Source organism: Echeneis naucrates, chromosome 18 (assembly GCF_900963305.1).
Source record: "Echeneis naucrates chromosome 18, fEcheNa1.1, whole genome shotgun sequence".
In the NCBI taxonomy this organism is placed as follows: Eukaryota; Metazoa; Chordata; class Actinopteri; order Carangiformes; family Echeneidae; genus Echeneis; species Echeneis naucrates.
In genome coordinates, this window is record NC_042528.1 from 12,634,942 (window position 1) to 12,649,310 (window position 14,369).

Consider the following 14,369-nt stretch of genomic DNA (forward strand, 5'->3'; position numbering starts at 1 on the left):
GCGGGTGAGATAAGTTTGTCCGATGTGCCTGGTAGAATGGATTCTATATATTGTTAACAGAAAAGGAGCGGATGCTTAACGGTCTCGGCTGACGCGCAGACGCAAAGCAATTTGGGACTTATAGTATTTGCGGTGTATGCACTATATAATGGTGGGCCAGCTCTAATACATATTTGGTATGATCTCGCGGGCCAAATATAATCAGATTATATTTGCCAGATTTGGCCCGCGGGCCCGAGTTTGACACCCGTGCAATAGAGTGAAAGACGTCCCTTTCACATTCATCTGATCCTACATTGAATTTGTATTTTTGATAAAATCATTTTAAACAACTAAATAAGTGTTGAGCATGTCAAATACACACACACACACACACACACACACACACCCACACACACACCTGCATAGCCTGCTGTATAATATGTATATTAATTTACTGTCGGATTGCTAATTTGACTGTCTATTTTCCGATCCATCGTATGTTCTACGTAATGACCCACTGCATTGAATTTGGGATTGAAATGTAATGTTGAAACAGGAAAAACAATTTTTTTCTGCCGTGGTACTATTATAACTGAAGTTTGGTATTGTGTATCTCTTACGGATGAGATGGACTCAGTGTCTCTCATAGTCAAAGTAAATAATTAATTGTGTTGTTGCATATTTCTTTACTATACATGTCACAATATCTGCTGAATGACAGCTGTTTTCCACTTTTTGTTTTTTTTCCTGTCTCCTCCTCCCTTTCACCCCTCACACTCTGTCAGATCTGCCTGGTCTACTGGTCTACTATGCTCACCCAGTTCTCATCAGCAATCCGCTCTGTCAGTACAAAAGACCAGGTCCTGACATCCAGTGTCTGTCAGATGTCCTCAACCATTATTTCCCTCACTGCCAACTTCCCACCATCCAAAGACAGGCATGTTTAGATTAATTGGTGCCTCTAAATCACACTATATGAGTTTGAATGTGAGTGGTTGTTTATCTCTGTCTGTCTTTGTATGTTGGCCCTGCAATGGACTGGTGACCTGTTCAAGGTGTACCCCACTCTTGCCCAATGCGAGCTGGGATTGGTTCCAGCAGCAGCCGTGACCTAGAAATGGATAAGCGGTGGAAGATGAATGAATGAACTTCCTTGCAGGTCTATTAGACCAGATTATGGACTAAGTGGGGATTAATAGAGAAACAGTCAAGAATAATCGCGCAATGTTAACCTTGCTCTGGTGTCATCTGATGTCAGTAGGCTCTGTATGAGGAAGATTTCAGATTTTTTGAGGCTTGTAAATAGTTCATATAAAAGGTTTATTTGTTCTTCATTGTTTTGCCCAAAGATATTATAAAGAAATCGAGTTGGAGATAGATACACCATGACCTAATTACTTTGATTAGCCAGGAGCTTCCTGCTAATTACTGACCCAGTAAGTGTGTAAGTGTGTTCTCAGAAACTAGTCTGTTAGATCAAGGACATTCACTTCTGACAGCAGAGACCATTTTTGGTAGAAAATAAATAAGTATATTTACTCAAGTACTGTACTGTCTCTTTTTGCTCTATTGATATTCATGTGTTTCTGTGACATGACAGTTCTGCTTTTCTTCTTGTCAGAGTTCCTCTCACCACTGGAGGTATTTTCAGGTGATGCATTTAGATGATTTAGATGATGGTGCATTCCAATACACATATCATAACACTTTCAGTGGCCTGTTTTGCAGCTTTTACTTTTGACATTTAAAGTAAATGCTGGGAGAAATTATTTCACTGTGTGTGACACTGTTAAAATCAGCTTTGACGATATTGTTAACAGTCCGACAATAACAGATATGATAACATACAGTTGTGTCTTTCCCAGATATAGACAGTTAACAAATTAAAGGAAAATCTAAATGCGTTTCATTCTCTTGGTCTTTGAACTCTGATGGAGAATAAGCCCAATTCTCCCAAAAGATATTCCATTATTTGGTGTTTTGGTGAATCCAAAATCTTTCATCTTCCATGCAGTCATGGACACCTATCAGTCTGTTACATGTGTATCCACTCGTCTATGATCTACACAGTTAATCCATGTACCTAATCCCAGCTGTCATTGGGCCAGTTGGACCAACTAAACTTATGTCTTTGGACAGTAATATGCATTTTAATATTATTGATATTTTTTAAACAGGATGGCCAACATCCAAATTATAAACTGGAGGCTTCAAAACAGAATCTCTCAAACTGACAAGTGTCGTCACAATGGGTTGACACTTGGTTTGAACTGGTGGTCTTTGTTCTTTGTGTGGCATTTGCATTTTCTCTTGGTTACTTCAGGCTAATTTGTGACTTACACTTGCAGACATGAGTGTAAGATGGCTCTGTTGAAAACAAGTAAAACAAACATTTTACTGTAGGAGAATTTGGCATTTTCATTTACACAACACAAAAGCCTAAAAACCGAGTTTATACTATAATTTAGAAAGAAAATAGTCCATGTTACCTTGTTGCTACTGATAGAAAAATTTCAACAAGATAATTACACAACAAACTCCAACAGTGAATAAATGATGGTAAATATAAAAATATGGATGAAAGAGCAGCATGACCACGGTATTGTTACTGCAATTGTCCGAGGAGTGTTATTTCTTTTATCAGTCCAATATAGCACTTTTTATCTGGATTGGTTTGGAATGTGGGTGTTACTGCAAGTTTCCAGCCCAGCGGTGAAAGCTGTTTTTTAGGGTGTTAGTCTTGCTTTTGACACTCCTGTGCGCAGCGATCTCAAAAGGTGGTGACCAGGATGGAGGTTTTCCCTGATAATCCTCTCAGTTTCTGTTTCTGGACGTGGGGTTTTAATTTCTGCTCCTCTTCCCGCAGTTTAGCTTCCACTTTCTGCCTCTAGATGGAAGCCTTGTGCAGCTTTTCAAACAGGGAAGTGTTCAGAAGAAATTCAGTTTAGTCACCGTAAATAAAGCGGATGCTGAACGTGCCGGACCTCTGGTTATTTTACTTCCAAAATAAAATACAAGGCTAAAGTTTACCACCCAGCAAACCTCTGCCCAAAAAATATCGGCTAAAAATCAGTTAATAAACGAATACACGAATACACATGCACATAGTGTCAAAATTAGATGCTACACCAAGATGTCTAAACTCCAAAAGCAGTCGAAAAATCACCACCAAACATTTGCGTTTCAATATGGTCTCCGCTCGAACATCACACAAGGATCGCAGAACTTAAAGTAATAACAGCAACAATGAAATAAACACTCTGAGCATTTCAAATCATTTTATTCCTGACAAAACGGGTGGCAATGTGTATAGTGACTCATTCCTCACATATTTTTATTCCTTTGAAAATAGCGTGAAAAGTTGTCAAAGGAACTCTAATGAGATTTTCTTTTATTTATTTTTGCCTTATGTCGAGGTGGCTCAATTACTTGTCAGTAGGGGAGTTTTGCTTTGAAATCCGCCAACCGGATACGTTCCGTTGTGCACGAGCAATTTATTGACGGCGGGGAAATAATCCAAGTATCGACGCAGGAACAGCCACAGCAGGTCAACCCGTTCCTGTAAACTCCAGGACTACCCGGGTTCTGCGAGCAGGTACCGGGAGCGGCCACACTGAGCTTCCACCTAAGCCAGGAGTCGTCTCCACAATCCCGCAAACTCTGGCTTTGCTCGCCCCACCCCGCTAGAAAAGCGACAAGTGGCACTTTGGGACTTGGACTTGTGGATTTGTGGAGAGTATTAAAGCGACGTTCAGGTTCCCGAGTCAATTTCCGCTGCGCACCGTAACATGGCTTCAACGACCTGCACCAGGTTCACTGATGAGTATCAACTGTACGAGGAGCTGGGGAAGTAAGTTTCTTTCCTTCTTTTAGACACGCTAAATCCAAATGAGCAGTCAAATGGAAGAAAAAGCAGATCCAGCCGCCGCTGTTTTTTGGTTCATATCCCCAAGACGCTGAATATCCAACCTGTCAGCGTCCTTATTGGTATTTATGAATGGCTTTGTATTTATCGGAGTCCCTTTGACCCCACCGACACACGGGCACACACACCATTATTATTATTTAAATAATGTTTGGAGTAACAAGCCGAAATGTTTGAAATTTAGTTGGGAGGCAGCATTAAGTGTGTTTGGGGTGTGCTTATGAACTGTATAAGTACTATGACAGACAGTTAGCTCCAGCTGATATGGACCTCTGGATGAATGCCAGGCGAGTAAAAACAAGCAGACATTTGTGTGGAATTTGGTGAGTGTCATAAGCAGAGCAGGTCGGTCAGGCTCTGTCGGCTGAAAGCATGAGTGAGTGAGTGTGTGTAATACACTAAATGTGCTTCTAGATAATTTAGTTTGTTGACGTTTCCGCCCCTTTGTGCAGACAGGGAAAGGTTGAAATTCCTCAGTGGCCTGTCTGTGATTCAAACGCACAACCCTGCCTTCATATTTCTGTCATTTTTAAAATGCGCCCCAAATGTGCAAACGAAGCAGCAAACGATTTGGTCCACAGCTAGGTTCTACTCGGATTTCTGTTAAATAATCTTGTTCATTCTTATGGCGAAAAGCACAGATCAACCAAACACTGATCGCCCACTTTTGTCCACTTTTCATGTCCTGTCCGGGGTGTCCAGGGGGTTTTATAAATTTCATGAAATTTCATAAAATTCATGAAAATGTCCAGGTTTCACAGTTTTTCACTGGACGATTAAGCATTTGAGTAAACTTCATGTATTATTTTAGTATCTCAAGTCCTCTTTTTTGGAAATGAAAATATGGCTACGCTAACACACATTCACCTGACAGGTGAAGTTAATTACATGGATTATCATGGTACCTGCTAGTGGATATATCAGACAGCGGTTCTTAGGTTTGTATTGAAGCATGAAAATAGTCAAGTGTGAGGATGCGAGAGACTGGTATACATCATTGTACCAGGATAGAATGTTTAGCTGTTTCGCAAAGTGCTTAAATGACTAGGTAGTAAATTAAATATTGCTCTTCACCTAGTTCATGTGCCTAGAGAACAGGTTTGGAACTTATATGTAATGCAAGTTCCAAGCTTATATTCCATAAGTTCCCCAAGTTCAAATAATGGATCCAAAGACATCTGGGTTTACTGAATGTGTTACTCTTGTAATGGCATCAACATAGTAATTCTAAGCCTTTTCAAGGGGGCTGTAGAAATGCAAAGTGAGCACTCACATTGTCTCCTTTAAGAGTTATTAAGGAAGACAGTAGTGTAACTTATCGGTCACTAGGTTTACAGAGCTATGCTTTTCCCTGTCTGCAATGTAACAACTGCCTTTAGTAACTTTAATGCACCCTCCTTGAATTGTTTCCGAGTTTCTGTGATATCAGATTCATTAGAGTAAATAGACAAATCTGTAGTGGTTTATGAATAAATAGGAAACCGATAAATGTAGTGACATAAAAGCCTGCCAACAGGAGCCAATCCTAGCTGACTTTGGGTGAGGGCAGGGAACATCCTGGACATATTGCCAAATTACCACATGACTAACATATAGAGATGCTAACAGTCAGGCTCACTTTCACAGGCAATTAAGATCCACCAATCACCTAACCTGTATGCCTTTGAACTGTGGGATACAACTTGAGTACCACAAGGACCAGATGCAGACTCCACACAAAAGCCTGGTGATTGAACCCAAACTTCATCGTGGAAAAAGAATGCTAACCACTGGACCATTGTTAATAGATCACACAAAAATCCAATATTTCTCTTAAGCTATCATTAAGAATGGGTTTGTGTGTTTTGCATTGTTGTTTCATCAGTTCTGACAGATGCAGTCCTCCTGAAATATACTGGACACTAATGAAATCAGCTCCAATAACAGTGGCAAATGGACAAAAAGGGCAACCAAGCACAGGAAGATAATCCCAAATGTATATAAAGCAAAAAACATTACAACTCCACTTTCACTCACCCTTTTGTTCTAAAGCTTCTCTACCACACTCACAACAACACTGGATCTGTTAAATATCTACATGTTTGTGGCAGTGAACAAACTTCAGTGAGCTGAACAAGAACCCTTCATTACAATTGGGTTTTCTTGAACTGCTGTTTCCACTCTCAAGCTTAGATACAATATTTTTTGTTTGTAAAAAGTCTTTGAGTCACAGGAGATCAGATTGGAAGAGCTGAGAGCTGTGACTGAAACATTGTTGCTTCAGCACAGTTAAAAAAGAAATGCTCATGTCTTTGTTGATTTAAAAAAAAAAAAAAAAGCAACAAACAAAACCAAAAAAAATAAAAAATAAAAAACCCACACCATCACTGACTACCTTTTTTTTTTTGTGTGTGTGTGTGTGCAGAGGGGCTTTCTCTGTTGTCAGGAGGTGCATGAAGATTTCCACAGGGCAGGAGTATGCTGCCAAAATAATCAATACCAAGAAGCTGTCAGCCAGGGGTGAGTACATGAACTGCAACGTAGGGTTAAGCTCATGTTAAGCTGCTATCACACTTTGTTTTGTTAACTCTGTTGGTAGTGAGCTCCTGTCTCTGTAGGACGATATCTTTGTTTAAAATGCTTCCTTTTTTATTTTTGCCACGTCATCCTTTAACCAACTTCCTTTTTTTGTACAGTACTTTTTTTTTCTCATGCTTTCATTTTTATTCAAGTCATGTTGGTAATAGTAGGTTTTCAGATGCAAACCACATCTTACTCGTCTAGCTGTGAATTCACTTCTGCTTTCACACTTTGCATTTGCTCCCGCTTTTTCATGATTGCGCTCATCAAAGTGAGTATCAACATGAAGGAGGACAACGGCTCTTTTTGTGACTCATTGTCTGATATTAACTAAAGCCCCTGATTGCTGATGAGCTGCACATGACTCAGAGTTGGTATTCACATGAAAATACGAGGTAGTGAAGGCAGCATGGTGGCAAAATTACGAAAAATTCTTTTGTTCTTTCTCTGGTGTCTTTCATGCAGAGATTAATACAGATTCTCTTATTCCCTTCTCCTCACCTTTTATGTTCTCAACATCATTAACTGTACAGCACTCACAACAGCTCTCACTGTCCCACTGATTACTCCCCTAACCCTAACCCTAACCTCCATAAGATCCTAATGGGCTGCCCAACACAGTAACACAGAAACGGAGATGGGGTTGATGGAGCACACAGTGAGGGTGAGTGGCAGCAGATGTGGTAGCTCATGAGGGAGGCAGGGGGTTTTTCCTCAGTTATTTATAGCTTCACAAACACAACCAAAAGGGGAATAAAATGTGGTTTTTATAAAAGAAAGGTGTGACAGTGAAACAAAGACTAGAATGGAAAACAAGTTACTACCTTTATTTTTTCCAATACACATCTAAAGAAATCAGTTCATTTTTTGTGTTTTGTCGCACCATCCATTTAATGAAAGCATTACCCGCCACTTAAGTGGAAAGCTTTAAAAACTCAGCGTGCGTGCGTGTGTGTGTGTCCGTCCATCTCCATCCATCTATCCAGCTTCATCCGCTTATCTGACGTCAGGTCACGGGGGCAGCAACTTCAGCAGGGAGCTCCAGACTTTCCCTTTCCCGGCAACATTGACCTGGTCAGGCCGGCCGGCTGGTCAATATTATTTGTGTATATATATATATTATATTATATATTCCTCAATACTCTGTCATGTTATTGCATGGTATTGCTTTACACAAGTTCTCAACATGTCTACAGTTGGGGATCCCTCATCCATCTTTTGGTCTCACTGACACAATAGAAGCCCAAATGACTAGTTTGATTCCAAGCTGTAATCATTGGTTCTGTAGCTTCAGAGAGGAGCAATGAAAGGCAAGACAGGACAAAGAATAGGGCAGTTGTTTATAGAAAGGGAGGCCATGGTTGATTCCATGCTTGGATTGTTTTGGCCAAATGCCAACACCGAAGCCAAGCCTACCTCACCTGAAAAAGAAATTGAGTGAAATGGGAAGACAAGTAGAGGCGCGGGTGCATGTGTGCGCATGACTATTTGTCACCATTGCTGCTCTAGTATTTGTAAAAGGATAAGGCTGACTTTTCAAGACAAAAGAAAAAAAAAACTAAATCTTGATCCACAGAAGTGCAGTGAGGTAAGAGCTCCAATTTTTTTGGAACCTGGATTTCATTTTCATAGAAATGAACAAAATTAACAATAACAGCCTAGGCCCCAAATGAGCCCAAGGTATTTTGAGGAGAGAAAGAAGGTGCCCTGTAAACCACATGCTCGCTTCAACCCAAAATTTAATGCATATGTGAAACAATTGGCAACCTGTGATGCCCATCGGTTTATGAACCGTTGTTTTAAAGAGTCCAGGTTGTAGTTATGTCGCAATCTTGGAACAACGTTTGGAGAAGGTGGAACTGAAGAGGAGTGAGGGCTAAATCTGACCTGCACTGTACTATAGCTTGATTGGTTTGTACAGTCTGTCAGTCACAGCTCTTCAGGCCTTTTAGACTTCTTTGATTTGAAATAAATCTGAAAAGCTATTTCATTAAATACATTTCTTTCATTCAAAGTGAGTTTTAAGGTGGGCACTTGACTTGTGGGCACTGATTAACACTTCCTGCTTGTTTGTGTAATTTTTGTTTCATTCAATTAATGAAATTTGAATGATAAAGAAAGGAGCAGTATAATGAACTATTAGCATTTTACATTACACACACACACACACACACACACACACACACATATATATATATATATATATATATAAATTGTTCTTTTGAAAGGGTTAAAATTACTGTAAATTTTTACATTTTAAAAATCTTACGATATTGAAGTTAAAAGCAGTCCCCAACCTTTTTTGCGCCACAGGCCGGTTTAATGTAAGACAGTATTTCTACGGAGCAGCCTTTAATGTGTGGCAGATAAATGCAACAAAATGAAATGATACAATTGGCATAAAAATAATAAATATAATAATAATAAACGTGAATCCACTGTGCACTCGTATGCAACTTTATTAGCAGCGTCCTCGTAACATCACGCCAACAACAGAACATGAGTAACATCCACTCTGTCCCCTACCCTGAACCTAAATGCAGCTTTCTTTTTCATGGAAGTCACCGGCTCTTCTGTCTCCTTACTGGGCCTTTTCCCCTTCACAAAGAAACTTTTTTTAATCATTTCGCTAACTTGTGGTTTTAGGACAAGCATCTTGACATGCATCAAGAGTGAGTCAAAGATGGATGTAACGGAGAGAATCCGGTCATTTTTCAAAATAAAACATAGTTCAGATTCTGATAATAAATAATATAAGTTATTTATTCTTTCTGTGTGGCCCGGCCCAGGGGTTGGGGAACGCTGTTGTAGTGTACTGTGAGTCTGGCTGATGGGTAATGGAGAAGGCACACTGAACTGAAGGTCACATTCAGAGCGGGGAAATCCCGGAGTCACTGCCAGCACGACCACCACTGCTGTGTGATGAGAAATCCTAAACAGTAAGTTCCATCTCATTGGAACCTTAATGTGGCTGAAAACCTTGGCCTCACACCAAAGTGCTGTCTGGTATAGAGTACGTTCCTGCAGCTGCATTTAAAAACTTGCGATCAAATTTATCATGAGACTAATTACAGTCCCCTCCAAAAGTATTGGAACAGGGCAGACATTATTAAATTAACTTAAAGTGAATAACATTTAATATTTGGTGGCATAACCCTTACTTGCAATGACTGCATCGAGCCTGTGACCCATTGACTTCACCAGGCTGTTGCATTCTTCATTAGAAATGCTGTTCCAGGCCTTTACTGCAGCCTCTTTCAGTTGTTTCTCCCTTCAGTCTCCTCTTCAGGAGGTAAAATGCATGTTCTATTGGGTTAAGGTCCGGTGATTGACTTGGCCAGTCCAAGACCTTCCACTTTTTCCCCCTGATGAAGTCCCTTGGTGTGTTGGCAGTGTCCTTTGGGTCATTGTCTTGTTGCATGATGAAGCTTCTCCTGATTAGTTTGGATGCATTTTTCTGTAAATTGCCAGACAAAATAGTTTTGTAGACATCAGAATTCATTCTGCTGCTACCATCATGAGTTACATCATCAATAAAGACTAGTGAGCCCGTTCCAGAAGCAGCCATGCAAGCCCAAGCCATGACACTACCTCCACCATGTTTCACAGATGAGCTTGTATGTTTTGGATCATAAGCAGATCCTTTCTTTCTCCATACTTTGGCCTTTCCATCACTGCGGTAGAGGTTAATCTTGGTCTCATCAGTCCATAAAACTTTGTACCAAAACTTTTGTGGCTGATCTCTGTACTTCTTTGCAAAATCCAATCTGGCCTTCATATTCTTTTTGCTGATGAGTGGTTTCCTGATGAGTGGTATGGCCTCTATATTCCTTCTCTCGAAGTCTTCTTCAAACAGTGGATTGTGACTGTTGTTTTTTGGTTTATCTTCACAGCTCTCACAATGTTTCTGTCATCAACTGCTGTTGCTACCCTGGGCCGACCTGTTCGAAGTTTGTTGCTCAGTACACCAGTAGTTTCTTTCTTATTCAGAACATTCCAAACTGTTGTAGTGACTATGCCCAATGTTTGTGTATTAGCTCTGATTGATTTTCCCTTTTCTCTCAGGACCAAAATGGTTTGCTTTTCTCCCATAGACAGCTCTCTGGTTTTCATGTATGCTTAACAGAAAATGCAGTTTTCACAGGTGAAACCCAAGGCCAAAAACAAGAACTATTTAATGTCTCTGCAATCGATCTAAAAGGCAACAACTGAGCAACTAGAAACACCCATCAGTCACATGTTCCAATACTTTTGCTCACTTGAAAAGTGGGTGGGTTCAAAGAAAAGGTCATCTTTCCTGGGTCGTTTAACACATCTAGATGTAAAAACCACAAATGAAAGCTGGAATTATGAACTTTTGCGTCATATTCATCATTTTATCTGAAACCCAAATTTCTTCAGTATACAACAAAAACAAAGGAATTGAACTTGCTGTTCCAATACTTTTGGAGGGGACTGTACATTCTCATCTGTTGGTGAGAATCTGTGTTGAGGTTGATCTGTTTTGACAGCAGGAATGCATCTGCCCATATGGTAGTCTCCAAATGTGTCTGTTTGTACATCAGGGATGTGATTTGATAAGATATGTTGCACCTACTGAGTTGTAGTGTGCTGTGATGACACATTATTTGAGCCATACTGTCAGAATACATTAAAGTTCAAGCACAATACAAGGTCAGCCCTCCAAGTGGGATATAAGAAATAGGCCACTGATATGTAGATGGGGCACAGGTTGTATTGACCGGCTTAGGTACGCCCTCAGAACCAACGACTTTCCATTGAAGACTGATCTAACACAAATCACAGATGAAGCTCTTGACAGTTCCAAATGGCCCAGGAGTCTTCACAAATCGACCATAGTCTGCCTTTTGCATAAAAAAAATTCCAAATCAAAAACTAAGTGGTCAGTGTGTGCCTGTACTAGGGAAGAGAAATTGGTTTGCTCCTTACAAATTCCAACAAAACTCATAGCTTTATAGTGTCATACAAATGGACTGCATTTACTGAAAAGGCCGTTACTTTTCAATAGCAGCTTTTGTTGTAAATGGTGAGATAAGATTTGTTGTGGTGTTTCTCAAAACAGGATTTTTTTCCTGAATTGATTTTAATAACATAATAGGAAAGAGTTCAGTTATATTTTTATTTAATTTTATTTTTTTATGGTATGCAAGTATTAGCCGTCCCCCCTAATTTTAACATAAAAGCCCAGATCAAGGCACAGTTCCATAACTTGTAATCAAAAACCCACCCGGATGTACTGAACTGAAAGCTTGTCTTTGCTAACAGCACAAGCCTGAATGAAAGGGAAAACTAGGGCAGTGGTAAAATGCAGATCTAGAGATGCTTGGACTTGATAGAGTGGAAATGATTGCTTGACAAACCCACCAGGCTGTGGAAAAGCTGGCTTTGGTTCTGAAGCCAGCTATTCTGTCGTGTGTATTTTTTTAAATTTATTTTTTTATTTATTTTTTGCTTCTGGAAAATACCCGAGGCACACAGTGAACTCTTCATTCCCATGGTAACACAAGAGATAGAAAACTAAATATAGTCTTTTGGGGTAATATACAGTAGGCATTTAAGTACATTACAGTCTTGTTGCTGTTAATCGCCCAAGTGAATGATTCTGACATTTCTGTACATTTCATACAGCAGTGACAAGTTCTTGCTAGTATTGTGTTTAGGCACACAAACATACACACATTACATTACATGTGCAAACAATAGCTCAAAGATGTTGGGGGATTACCGCTATTTATGCCAGCTTTAAGAGCAGCACCAGGGATGCAATGACCTGACTGCTTGACCCCCTGCTTTGTATTGAGAATGGTTGAGCAATATCGAAAACGCACACACGCATGCATGTGCTTCTAAATAAAGCCATCTAAGAGGTGAGATGCCATGCCAGTGGTTGGTTTAGCAGTCGCTGTCAGGGGCTCAACACAACAGCCAGTACTAGACATGAAAGAGAAGGATCAGGGGAGCTATATTGTGTGGGTGTGTCTCTGTGTGTCATTTTATAAAGAGGAAAAGAGGCATTACATAGACCAACTGTGCATCCAGTCCACATGGTATTTGAATGCATCTTGTCACTGGATCCACAGCTCATCCCTCAGGTCCTGGCTCACCCATATGGCCTATGACTTGCATCACCAGTGACCTGTTCACACGGGCTCTGTTGACACAAACATAAGTGATGACTTTGCAGAGTCTAAGAGAAAGTCCCTGTGTATGTCACAACTTAAAAAATCTCTTCCTGCTCATGGTGTGTCTGCTGACCCCATTTGCTTGTGTCAAAGACCCTGCTTAATTGAATTTAATGTTTTACACCATTACATCATTCATTAATGAAAAATCCCTCCATGTAGCAACAGCAGCGCAGCACATTTTAGGTAATTTGTATTTGTCACCTTAACTGTATTGCGAGCTGAAAATTAATGGTAGTCACTCATGTGGTCTCTGAATTTTAATAACTTGAAAGCAGCTAAATGCCTCATGAAATAAATAATAAAATCAGATGTATTGGCAGGTTTTATATTTCACTTTAAACTGAGTTAAATAATGAGGTTAAATGTCGCCAGGCATATATATTTATATTTATCTCATATTTATTGGACCAATCAATAGGATCAATAGTGCTGTTATCAATGGAGGCAAAGCAATTAGTTGCAAAATGGACAGAAAATGTATGTCAACATTCATGCTAGGAGTGTGATTCCACTCAAAATTCAGAATGCTACTTCCACATAGATTTAGCAGAGGAAAAGGAACGAAAGAGAGGAGATTTCCCGACAAGTTCAGATTGTTATTTGCTGTAGATATTCATGCCATGACAAATGTACGTGTGTGTGTGTGTGTGTGTTTTTTTTTTTTTTTTTTTTTTTTTTCTTCTTCCAGGGAACAGGTGTATATCTTTTTTTTTTTTTCTTCCAGGGAACAGGTGTATATCTTTTTTTTCCTCCCCACCAATGCTCTCCAATTCTGTAAGTGAATTGATTTCTACATAGCCATAAAACCTCACTGACCCCTGACTGACTGAGCTGTGAGGCTTCTTACATTCCAAAGTGGAAATACAACACACCATATTAACTGTATTTTACTGAGTGAAGTGGAAGAATATGTTTTTATATTTGCAATCATTTATCACACACTGTCTCTTCTTCTAACTGATGCACAGCTGCTCATGATCTGCTAAAAATAGCTCATTAGACTGAGGCGAGGGAGCATGAAAAACAGAAATCAGGCTGTCATGTAATAGAGCAACTGTCAGCAGGAGTGAAGGACTCCCCTGTCCCTGGCAAAAGATATTAACATCAGTGCCCAACTAATTTCCCAATCAGTCAATCACGTAGCAAGAGAGATTTATTCCAGAATTACTTTAAAAAATGGCAATAAGTGGAATATAATTCTAGTTTATTCTAATGAAAGAATTGAGGACAAGAAGTCCAACCATTCCCTGGGTAATTTGTGTGAGACAACAATACTAACCACTGCCCCCCTTTACTGCTCTACACAAGGAGTGAAGAGCATGTAATATTTAGAAGATGGACAGTTGGATTTTATAAATGGCTGGAGCACAACAGTGAGAACTGACTGATCATAGTTAGTTGTTGTTCTGACACAAACCATTCTCAAAACTTTAACCAGAGAAATTCAACCAATGATAATGCTACAAACTTATTGGAACAAATTTTGCTTCTTCAAAGACAATTTCCTGCCCTCTCTGTATATACGCTTGCACTGAGAGGCAGTGAAGTTGAGCAGCAGCTTGTTCCCAAACAGGCTGTGCTGTCTACAAAGAAAAAAAAAAAAGGGAAATAGTCAATCAAAGCTTACTTTCTCTGACAGTGATAATTTCAGAAATAAAGATATGTGAAATAACAGCTCAGTTTTTATTTGTAACTAA

The 14,369-nt window shown here is 39.7% G+C and overlaps 1 protein-coding gene across 5 annotated transcripts in view; it reads left to right on the plus strand.

Moving 5' to 3' along the window:
* The first annotated feature begins 3,497 nt into the window (after nt 1-3,497).
* Nucleotides 3,498-14,369, plus strand: part of camk2d1 (calcium/calmodulin-dependent protein kinase (CaM kinase) II delta 1) — a 64,687-nt gene continuing 53,815 nt past the window's right edge. For 4 of the 5 annotated variants that reach the window (XM_029526830.1, XM_029526831.1, XM_029526832.1 and 1 more), the window contains exons 1-2: nt 3,498-3,832; nt 6,312-6,406. In XM_029526830.1, the coding sequence (XP_029382690.1) occupies nt 3,771-3,832; nt 6,312-6,406 (157 nt within the window). In that variant the 5' untranslated portion in view covers nt 3,498-3,770. The remainder of the gene's footprint in view (nt 3,833-6,311; nt 6,407-14,369) is intronic. The other variant, XM_029526833.1, reaches the window with a different exon arrangement.